This window comes from Silurus aristotelis (assembly GCF_946808225.1).
Source record: "Silurus aristotelis genome assembly, chromosome: 24".
NCBI lineage: Eukaryota > Metazoa > Chordata > Actinopteri > Siluriformes > Siluridae > Silurus > Silurus aristotelis.
Window position 1 is genome coordinate 8,768,129 of NC_139597.1, and position 11,881 is coordinate 8,780,009.

Below are 11,881 nucleotides of genomic sequence, written 5' to 3' on the forward strand. Positions count from 1 at the left end.
GATTCCATAAAAAAAAAATACAGTAGGAAAAAAATTATAGTCAGTTATAATAGCCTTTGTTCTTTCTTTCGAGTTTACTACTATCATTATAATGTAATTTCACACCTGGATCTATGGTCACACTTTGTGTGAAGGATCAAGTCTTTATTAGGAATTCAAGTGAATGCATAAACACACATATTGTGACTTTTACACGAGAATTGTATGTCTTCAGAGTAAATAACAGCTTCAGCCACCCGTTTTTGTCCATTTTTTGAATTGCAAAGTACCTATAATTAACTGTCTTGGCTGCTATGTAGTGCAAATTAGAGAGGGGTTTATTACAAGTCTGGGATGGAACTAAACTCAATCTGGCAACCCCGCAGAGCGCCTGCGCCGTGAGGTTTCTGAAATGTGTTGAAGGGCGCAAAAAAAAAGCCGTTCTGGTTTTATTGTCTTCCTCTGCAGTATGAGTTGCTTGAGCGATTAGAGGAGACATGGACCTTCAATCTGAGCTGCTGAAGTCTATCTGGTACGCGTTCACATCACTGGAAGCCGAGCGCAGCGGCAAAGTGTCCAAATCCCAGCTGAAGGTAAGCGAGGTCTTCAGTTTACTTTTTGCCACTTGGGAAAACAAACTTTTACGTTTGTCAAGGAATGTAAAATAACTCGTGGAGTACATTCCTGTCCGCATGTTCACGTGCTCATTTTTGACTACCATTCCAAAACTGCACACTACCATACAAACTAGTACATTGCTGGTAATCTGTACGCTTCCTGGTACAAACAGGGATGTCTGTAGGTTTTGTGCATGTATATTATGTATCTTATACTTTGGAAAGTGCATGTGGTGTTTCTTTACCTTTCAGATGTTCTCAAGTTTAACTATAGAACATTTATATATGAAAATATAATCCATCCTAAACTTACAAAACACATCCCCTCTGAAGGCACCAAGCCCAACAAGAGGGAAAAATACATATTAGTCATATCTGGATGTGAGGTTTTGTGTTCTGTCATTTTGATTACAGATATGGCCATGTTCTGAAAGATGTGTAAGATATCACCGCCTACTTTCAGATGCAAAACTAATGGTGTGAAAGTGTATCCTAAGGGTATGTAATAAAAGCCAGGTCAGCTCAAACATTGATTGCACAAAAGGGTAGAATCTGCTTTAGTAGGATAACAATGTCTTAATTCTATATATGTGTGTTAAAGGTGTGTTACAGTTCATTGCTTGCAGTTTGAAGAAAAAAAAAAAGGTTTTTATTTACTTTGTAATTTTACTTTTAGAATATTGGTATAGAAGTCACGATCTAGACATGTATGCATTTAAAAATGCAAATAAATATTTTTATATTCAAAACACTGTCTGTAAAACAGTGGTCTATCCAGCTGTTTCTGTGGAATCTCTCGAGTTGGAACACATCCTTATATTGCCACATGTTAAAAATGTAGCAACAACAGGCAGCTGTCCTGACATGCTGTTTGCAAAGCAAAGATCAGTCTTTCCTCTGCACACATTTGAAAGAGTTCCACCTCAGGTGGTTGTTTTGCTTGCACACACACACACACATGCACGCACGCACACACGTGCACACATGCACAAAAATCACACTTTTTCTACTTGGTATACTTGGTATTTTATTTGTGTTGTAATACAATGAATAAAAGATTTTCTTTAGTTAGTCTGTCTGGACAAACAGTCCAAATGTCGATCAAACCTTAACGAGTCAGTTTATGGTTTATACAGCTCAAGTTGGATCTCTGTGAATAAAATATTCAAGGTAATATTCTTTACTTATATACATTGTGTCATTCGTTGACGACGGCATTGGTCAGTTGAAACCTAAATCTACAACCCACTGACCGCTGGATTTAAAAATCACACCCCAAAAAAAAAAAAAAATTAAATTACAGGCTGATCCACATTGCATTATTTTCATCATGGCATTTTGTGTTGTAAGTCGGTATATGATATATTATGATCCACAACATTAGACACATTGACATGTTGCTCCATCATAAATTGCAGTTTGTAATCATTGTTGTGGTATAAGAGAAATAAAGCACAACAGGACATGCTGTTTTTGTTGATAAAACATCCCACTATCCTTTTATGTGTGGTGGTTTTTTTTATTATTAATAATATAACACCTATGTTTTATTCAGTGCTTACAACTGCAAGTTTTTGTGCTTCTCAATGCTTTACAGCTGTATTGTTTTTAATGCTTTTTTTAATCTATGTGTATGTCACAGGTGTTGTCTCACAATTTATACACAGCTCTGAACATCCCTCATGACCCTGTAGCCTTAGAGGAGCATTTCAAGGATAATGACAATGGACCCGTCTCTGATCATGGCTACATGCCTTATCTCAACAAGTATATTCTGGCAAAGGTAGTGGTCTTCATGACAGATGTACAGACTCATCATTTGTAATTTCCTGTTTATAAGGTTTGAGGCTAAGCACAAGAAATGATCTGGTGCCTGTGCTCTAATACTAGCTCTTACGTGTTAATCTTATAATCAGCTTATACACAGATCTAGAAATGCATTAAGCTTTTTTTCATTTTGAGTGGAAGGAAAATGATTTACTTTATCTAGCTTTTGCTGATGTTTAGGCTACTGAGGGTACATTTAACAAGGAGACGTTTGATGAGCTGTGCTGGATGATGACATCCAAGAAGAACTTCAAGCCCAGTATTCCACACGGGCTGTGTTCACAAAGTGACTGCTTCAAGCTCTTCTGCCTGTTTAACCTGCTTTCTGAGGACCGTTATCCTCTTGTTATCATCCAGCCTGAGGTTTGTGATTTAGTGTATGAGAAAAACTGAAACCACAGGCTATAAAATAACAGTTGCAGGTGTTAACATATTAAAAAAGATGTTGATTGATTTAGAAGCAACGTTCAACAGATCACGCAATTATGTTCACTTAGACATACTAAAGTACTAGGCGAAACCAATCCTAGATGTAAAATATAAATTACTCTTTTGATAAAGCGAATTTATTTGTGGGAATATGATTTTTTTTTTTTCTTCTCATGTGTGAAATGCTCCTCAACTGTGAAAAAATGTACATTTCACAATAGATAAAATCTAGTGAATGAGAGATACAGGGGCCTGATGTGGAACTCATCTGAATCATCATTAACTTCGGTGTACAAAAGGAAGTTATATAGGAGTAAAAACAGAACTACAGTCTTAGGACTTCCTGCTGATTACACACATGCCTCTGTTTCATGATCTGCCTAAGCTGTCTAACTTTTATGCCATGCAAAATAGGCTATGATTGACACAAATATTCAATCTGCACTAAAAGCTTTATTACTGTAAATTGTTGTAATCATTTGGAGCGATTTCAGATACCATGTTAAAAGTGTAGTAAAGAAATGTCATATTTAAGACCCCTTGTGAATGATTAAATTTATGCTCTTAGTTGGAGTACCTGTTGAAGAAGATCTCTACTGCTATGAACCAGGAGTGGGATGGGACGGCACTGGAGGATCTGCTAGCCAAGGATCCTTCTTTGCAGGATGGCCTGACAGTGTGGATGTTTTTGGAGCACCTCAGCGCAGGGCACCTTCTGAGGGTGGACAGTAAGGAGGCCTTCAGCCTGGCTCTGGATGACATCTTCTTGGAGATGTACCACAATGTACTGAAGAAGGTGACTGTCTAACAGGGCAGGCCTGCATGATTGTTGCTGACTGACGCTTATTCATTAGAACCATAAATTACTTCTTTTTTTGTTTTGTATTTGTGATTAATTTGATTACTAATTAATTGTTATTATTTGAGGGTTACATGCTGAAAAAGGGGCATGTACGTAGGAATTGGCAAGAGCGTTGGTTTGTGCTTAAGCCAGGCAGCTTGGCCTACTACATTATTGAGGACCAGAAAGAAAAAAAGGGAGAAGTCCAGTTGGATGGGAGCTGTGTGTTAGAGGTATTTTATTTCAAAGTTTTAAAATAAATGAGTGTTTAAATTAAATGTGTTTAAATTAAATTCACAGGAATAATTATATTAGCTAAGTAGATTGTAAGGCTAATTATAGTGCTATTGCTTAATGTAAATGGCAGACCATGCCGGATAAAGAAGGAAAGCGCTGCTTATTTTGCGTGAAGACCCCTGGCAGGACATATGAGATGAGTGCTACAGATCAGAAACAGAGAGTGGAGTGGATTCAAGGTGTGTGCTTACACCTAAGCAGTTCTGGCTAAATCTATTAAAATACATTCTGAACTTGACCTTAAGAGTACTCCACATATGATTGTAAGGCAGACATAATTTTTCTAATATGTTCTGATATTTTGTTGAGCCTGTCTCACTTTCTATGTATGCTAGCTATGCAGACAGCGCTGCGGCTGAAGACAGAGGGGAAGAGCTCATTGCATAAGGAGCTAAAGCTTCGCAGACGAGAGTTACGGGAAAACAGCCAGAACAGTCCACGAACTGAGTGCCCAAGCAGTCAAAGTGGGCTGAGAAGTCTGAGCCAGAGTAGCGAAAATGGACAGAGAAGCCTGAGCCAGAGTAGCCAAAGTGAACGAAGCACTGAAGTCGAGGAATCCAGCTCTGGAGCCCATTGTGAACCAGGGAGCAAGGAACCAGACCTGGAGATCATAGACATTATCCAGGTAAGAGAGAATAAGTAAAGAGACAGGAGATGCAGCTCAGGCCTTTGTGTTTACTAATTTAATGTGTTTTAGCAACACCTGGAAATGGAGGTGCAGCGCAAAAAGGAGGATGCATTGGAGAAAGAGAAGCAGAAGGAGAGGCAGCAAGAGCTGGAGAGACTGGTGGAGGAAGCAAACAAGGTAGGACACATGTTCCTTTACCATTTAAGTGCAGTATATTATTCTACGCAATTTGTGACAATAAAAGGGAATCAGAAACATTTTTGACTAATATAACGTATATACTATAGTTAATTTCTGCATTTTATGTTTAATGATCTGCTGGTTTCTGCCCAGGCCAGAGAAGACATGGTGGCTATACTAGCTAAAATGGAAAGGGAGGTGAAGCAACAAAAAGTGAGAATACAGGAGCTGGAACTCACACAGCAAAAACTGGAGGAGGCACTCAACACACAAATTCAGGCTCGATTAGAGGATGAGAAAGTCCGACATGAGCTTGAGAGGTCAGTCACCGACATCTTATTTTTCCTAGACACATCAAGGTGATGTTGAAAAACTACTATATCAAAGTGATGTTGATGAATACAACGGCTGATGGCCAACATCTTGCATGAATAACAGCACACTCTTGGCATCCGGACAGTTAGTTTCTCCAAACATTCAACTGAAAGACATTGCCATGCGTCTTGTAAAACTTTCCAAATGTGTTCTTCACTAGTTGGATATTCTGATTCTGATCTTGTGATTTAGTTAATCTTCGAGCAGTATAATAGGATTAAGAACTTTCTTCTAGTTACTCACTGTCCAATTATTTTATTTTGCTTTTTGCCTAGTTTGTTGCATATAAACAAAAGGAACCTGCATATGCCTCAAAAATGATAAAATACTAGGTATTTTTAAACTTTTGACAGGCACTGCGCATTGTTATATTTCATTGTTTTTGTGTTGTTTTTTTTTCTTGAGCAAGAGAAAATTCCTTCTGGTCTGTATTCATAATCAACATTATTTGATAATCGAAGTAGGCCTAGTCTCATGGAAAGACAAACATTGTCTAAGGTTTATTTGGTTCTTTTGGTTAAAAACACTGTTTGCTTTGGGAATTTCGTTCCCACACAAACAATAAAAAAAAGTCTCTGGCCTAGTTTCAAATCTTGTGCAGGCATTGAGTTAAGAGTTCGGGTGGAATGTAATGCTGAAACCTGGCAACCCTTCTCCCAAGCTTTATACTAATGGCTTTGAAGCTCCTGATGAAAGCAAAAACCTCAGGCTTGTGCAATTTTGTTTTGTACTGAAGGGATAAAATACATTGTATACACACCTAGTAATTATAAAAAAAATCTTTAGTAATCTTTGGAGAAAAAAAAAACCCACTATATTCACAATACAACATAATATCTGTTTATTTATAATTTGTATGCGTAATATTTTTACACGTGTTTGTGTGTCTCGCAGGCTACTGGAGGAAGAAAGGAGGAAACTAAGCGATATGATTCTCAATCAGAGACAGTTGGAGGCTCGTGATTTTGCAGAAATAGACCAGGTGAAATTACCTCAGCCTAAAAAAGATGAGGATTGCATACACCCTTCTTTATCCCCTGTGATCCCTCTGTCGTCAAGCAGTCCTTCCACAAGCCCTACATCCACAAGCCCTACATCCTCAAACCAAATATTGAGTACAACCACAGTCTTTTCAGAAACAATGGAGACACATCAGGCCAATGTGGAGGTACTTAAACAGGGATAAGTAAAAAGAAGGGATGGGGAATAAATACATTTTGATATAAACAGGCTTTGATTATTTATCACTTTTTGGTCAGCATGTTTTAATTTTTCATTTCTCAATTTTTCTGATTGTACAGAAAATGTCCGAGCATTTTTCGAAAGCACCACATATGAGACAATGGAACGTCCAGCTTAACCGCCTTATGAAGCCTATCACACCAGCAGGTAACACATTCACACAGAAAGCAACACATAACAGGTGGGCCATTTAAAGATTTCAGTTTTAAAAGTTTTGAAAGTTGGCTCATTGCATTAACTTGTCAATGGGATGCTGAAATCCCTCTGGCTCCCCTTCTTCCAGAGCTATTCTAACTCTGCCAGACTCAACACATGATTTAACTGTTGATGTTAAGTGAGTTTGCACCTTTCCCTCATCCATATGTAGACAAGATGGAGCGTCTGTCGGTGAGGTCCCACCATCCCAAACACGGCCAGGCACTCACAAGCACAGAGTTCATTGTTAGGTACCAGTCAACCGTCGCTGAAACAGAATCCAGTAACAGCCAGTTCCAAAAAACTGAAGAGGATGTGGGAACAGAAGAACCAATAACTGCCTCTCGGGTTGAGGAACCACCTAAAACAAGAGAACAAATTGAGCAGAAAAAATACTTTGCATAGTGACTTCACTGACACAAACTCCACAAATAAACTATGTGAGATTTATTGTTTGAAGCAGGTTACCATCTTCCAGAAATGAATAGCAACTGTAGACTGTGTGTGTATGTATTTAACATGTAGTTGTATGAGCACTACAATATATAGTATTTGCAGCAATGGTACAGTAGACATTTACAGTAAACCTATTGTGTGTGCATGTGCCTTTGTGGTTTCAATGTGAATGGATACCACAAAACACATAATGCAGTGGCATTTATTTCACACCAAATGCATTGTGTACTATTGAGAACAAAAGCTAACACTTGTTTATTTACAACCATCTCACTCAATCCAGACAAAAGTAATTTCTAATCCAAGTTTTCTTGTAGCTAGTAACCATCAAGTCAATTATATAAAAATGTGTGCACAGTTTGCATGTTTTCCACCAGTTTTAGGGATATTCTTTGGGTACTCTGGTTCAGTTTCCCAGTCAAAAGACTGCATTGAGGGCTGACTGTCTTTTCCAAATTAGCTGTAGTGTGTGAATGGTTTGTGTGTGTGTGTGTGTGTGTGGTAATTTACACTCTTTGAAGGGTTGGATACAGGGTGTTCCCCATCTTGTGAATTTGTAGCCCTGTGTAGAATAAACGTTATCGAAAATGGAGGGATGGATGAATGTGTAGCCAGCAATACAATTGTAGATACATAATAATGAAAAATTATGACCACTGGTTTGATCAACCAGGCTTTACTTATGTCTTCCTTTTGTTATATTCGGCATATTATATAATCTGGAGCATATTGTAAACCAAATATTTCTTGTTTCATTGTTTATCTCCATTAGCAAGTTAGACCACAAGTTAAACAGAACAATCTGATAATGAGGACTTAATAAATTCAGTTCCCCTGGATGAAGAATATTATTATTTTGTAATATTTTATGTTTATATGTTATGTTATTTTATTATTTCAGTGACTGCATTCCAGTCCTTGTTTTTCTTGCTTATATGTCATTTGTTTTGTTTTTTCTTCTATTTTGTATTGATTACGTTTTGCACTTGTTCCTGTTTGTAATTCTATGAGTGACCAGTAGAGGGGGCACTTGTTTTGAAAATGCGTGCCTCCCATTCAAACTAATTCATTGCATACATCAAACCTTGGTGTCTCATTGTCATAATTTCACAGTCTACTTAAAATAAGTAATTTGCCCATTATAGATTAAGTTAATGTTCCACAGCCACTTATTCAATTCACAGGGAAATCCTGAGATGGGGTGGGGTCAAACCGGGAACCAAAAAAACCTTTCATCTTCTTTGTACTTCTGTTAATGTGATCATAATAATCACACTCTCTTGCACAAACAACTCTTTAACCCTCTGGAGTCTGGGGGTGTTTTTGGCCCTGATGAGATTTTGACATGCTCTTACATTTGGTTCTTTTTAGTTGCTTTTAAAATATATTATTGACAAACGTACACTGTATTCAGCACAAACTGGGCTACCATAATATGTAAACAACTTATGTGTGTGTGTTTGTATTTTTGACAAAATAAGTTTATGCCTGGTTTTTGAAAAAGCTAAAAAAAAAAAAAAAATCACTGATATAAGGCCACAAAACCTATAGTAAACATGTTTTCCCAAGACTTTTTGAGAACAGATCTTCTAGTGTAGGGTTTTTTTTTTTTTTTTTTAATCATATGAAAATCATCCTGCCTGCTCATTCACCTTAAACAATACTTTGATTTAAAATTTAAAAAACACTTTCTACTTTGAAAGGCCATATGCGAAGAGGCCTCGACATGCTGTGACTGACAGCTTCGTAGACAATGAGTCGCATAATGAGCTAAGTTGTTATGTTATAATGTTAAGTGCTGAAAATATATACAGTCTATATTTTGTTCTGTGGATTCTGGTGACTGGAACTCAGTCTGCAAAACATCACTCCCAGCCACAAAGATGAATGATGACCTGTGCTGGTTTTGGGTAATAATCAATAGCATTACTGTAAATGATCTTTGAGAAACAGTTGTGGTTTGTGACTTTCCAAAATCTGATCTTCTTCCATACAGTTTGGAATCTTTACAAACCTAAATATTCATGCACATGTCTGTTACATGTGCTAGCTTAAACACCTGGGTTTTTTAAATCTGCTCTTAAACCTCACTGTTTTAAAAGCTTTCTAAGAACGTTATGTTGTATTTGTTACACTTGATCAGTTTTTTTTATTAGCATTTGATGCTATCTAGCTCACATTTACAAGCTTTAAAGATTACATGCATATTGCTGTCTAATGTAGAGCCAGTTTTGTAAAGTTCAGTTTTGCCTCAAAATTGAATTCTTATGCTATTTCCAGAAATTCCTGCCATAAAATGTCTAGCAGTAGTTCGTGTAGACAACACTGGATTAATCCAATCGCTGGCTTTAAACATGCAACACTATCTGGGTGCGTCGATTCATTTTGTGAAGCAAACAAGAGAGCATGTTGAGTGTTACAAGTGCTCTTCTGACAGAAGGAGCAGTGGCAGAATATTAACATATTTGTTTTTTTGCAGTCAGCCCTTCATTACAATAGTCTTCTAAGAAAAAGATCAGCTGGCACCCAGTCACACTCCACCTCTGGATCAGGGTCAGATGAATAAGTGATTAGGAGGCGTTTAGGCTGGAGATTGTTAGGAATAGGAAAGAAGGAAAGACAAAAGACAGATACAATTTTCTTGAGAAAAAAAAGTGTTTGGCTCTTAAAAGAGTAACACCTATCAGCTGCTCCAGTATAGCTGTGTAACATTGTCAGTAATAGGTTTTTACAGCTCACACAGTACACAGTACACAGATTGTGCATGGGTGGGATAATTGTGAATGGCAGTCATTTACATTTACTAACTGAATTGTAATGGTATTTTATATAGGACTGAGGTGGATCCAGGAACAATCCTAGAAACATTAGGTGTGAGGGGGAAATACACAAATTTTGATGCCAGTCTATAGGCACCATGTGGAAGCACATGCACACATTAATTTATTATTTTTTAATATGGTACAGGATCTCCTTAAATACAGGAAGCACTAATTGCTAATTATTACACTAAGAATGATTATTATTATATCTTCCCAGGGTAAAGTGCATTAGAGATAATTATTAAAATGTACATGTTCATCAGCTAGATTTATCTATTTGAGTATCTTATATACTTTCATCTCCTGTGCTCAGTTATCATTAATTGTAACCACATGTAATTTGTCCCTGCTCAGAGACACCAAATACAGATATGGTGAGCAGAACATTTGTAGCTTTTCCATAAGCCATTAAGTAGAAGCTTTTACTCTGCTTCCTTTGCATAGGATCGGAGTGTCTATATTGGGGTTTGGTTGCTGTAGCACACCATTTGTGTATTAGCTTTGGGCCCACCCTGGGCAAAGGATCACTGTCTGATACGCAACCACCTGTAATTATATTCTTTAGCCTCAACCAACTTTCTCTGGTGCATTTCCTAGGGCAGAAAAAAATGAAATGGACCACAGACTAGCAAGCCAACAACCAAAAATACACTAGCACTCATGAAAATTTAAAAGTGAAAGTTGCCCTTGTTGTTACAGCTGGAATACTTATCCCCACAACGTTGTGAAAAATGGAACGATTGATCTTAAACTCTTTTGAACACTTGATTTAGATCAGAAGTGACCATCTCCGGTCCTGGAGGGACAGAATCCAGCACAGTTTGGTGATTTCCATCCTCAAAGACACCTGATTCAACTCACCACTTAATTACCAGGTTCAGGAGGTGTCTGTGAACGAAATAGCCAAAATGTACATGCCTGCAGCCTCTCCTGATTTAGATGAAGGGATATCGGATGGCCTGGTTTACGGTGCTGTTGATGTCATTCTTATAGACGCGTACTAGGAATGCAACATCATGAAGTCCTTCTGATAGAAAACCTTTACTTAAAATGTTTCTGTTTCAATGTGTATACAGCTGTCGAATCTAGCTTTTTCAACAACATGCACTGAGCTATTATTTTATCATGTAAACCAACCATGTAAGCACACTTTTTGGGTATATTATTGAGGACTGATCTAGTCCATCAAAAGAAAGGGATCATCAAAGGATCACAACTGGATAATTTGAGTTGTGGTGAATGTGCAATTTGGTTCTATATGGTTTTTCGCCTTGCACATACTACAGTTACCAAGCAGGTATAGTGACTGCTAACATGCGCATCCTTCTAGACACTTGAAGCTAATTGCATCTTTCAAACTGCTGCTTATGCTGCATTATAGCAGAGCAAAACATGCTTGGAAAAATGGCATTAATCACATATGAGTTTACAGAGGTCATCAATTAGCTAGTCACTGTGATTCACAGAGGAGATAGAGTATGCTATCCATCTGTTGGCTTCTTGGTAATATCTTGAAGATATAGCAAAAGATATTTGAAGCATTGTAGTGTTTTGATTCTGAATAAATGTCCAATAAAATTTATTTAAATGGACATAGATTAGAGAAACTTAGATGAGCAATGGCACTGGTCTTAATTGATGTGAGATAAGTCCAGCTTTGTAGGAGCTCTAAGAATGTGCAGGAAGATAAATGATGCTAAGCTGTGTGTGTATTTATGCATTTCTTTATTTCATGAGGCGCAGTGGGTGGCAAGGGCTTACTTGCCATTTCTGTAGCAGTTTTGTTACAGGGTCAGGTTGCTAGTGCCTACCCTCCTCCTTCCACTGCCGGGCTTGGGATAGTCCATGGCGGAGTACTTTCACTCCAAATCTGACAACTGATCACAATAGTGGTTAAGGGCCTTGCTCAAGGGCCCAAGGGTGGCAGCCTGGTATGGTCAGGAGTTAAACCCTCAATCCTCAAATCCAAAGTCTAATTCCTTAACCAGTAAGC

At 37.7% G+C, this 11,881-nt stretch overlaps 1 protein-coding gene across 2 annotated transcripts; it reads left to right on the plus strand.

The window, feature by feature from the left end:
- Positions 1-346: 346 nt before the first annotated feature.
- On the plus strand, positions 347-8,149 carry def6c (DEF6 guanine nucleotide exchange factor c). Of its 2 annotated transcripts, XM_083527767.1 has the most exons (13): positions 421-572; positions 1,011-1,094; positions 2,239-2,379; positions 2,604-2,786; positions 3,421-3,648; positions 3,780-3,926; positions 4,061-4,169; positions 4,326-4,615; positions 4,688-4,795; positions 4,952-5,118; positions 6,068-6,341; positions 6,475-6,562; positions 6,783-7,903. In XM_083527767.1, exons 3-13 carry the CDS (start codon positions 2,347-2,349, stop codon positions 7,013-7,015), a joined length of 1,860 nt encoding a protein of 619 aa, XP_083383893.1. In that variant the 5' UTR covers positions 421-572; positions 1,011-1,094; positions 2,239-2,346; the 3' UTR covers positions 7,016-7,903. The 2 variants fall into 2 exon arrangements, with proteins under 2 accessions (XP_083383892.1, XP_083383893.1); XM_083527766.1 differs by lacking the exon at positions 1,011-1,094 and having other exon boundaries at positions 347-572; positions 6,783-8,149.
- The last annotated feature ends 3,732 nt before the right edge of the window (positions 8,150-11,881 follow it).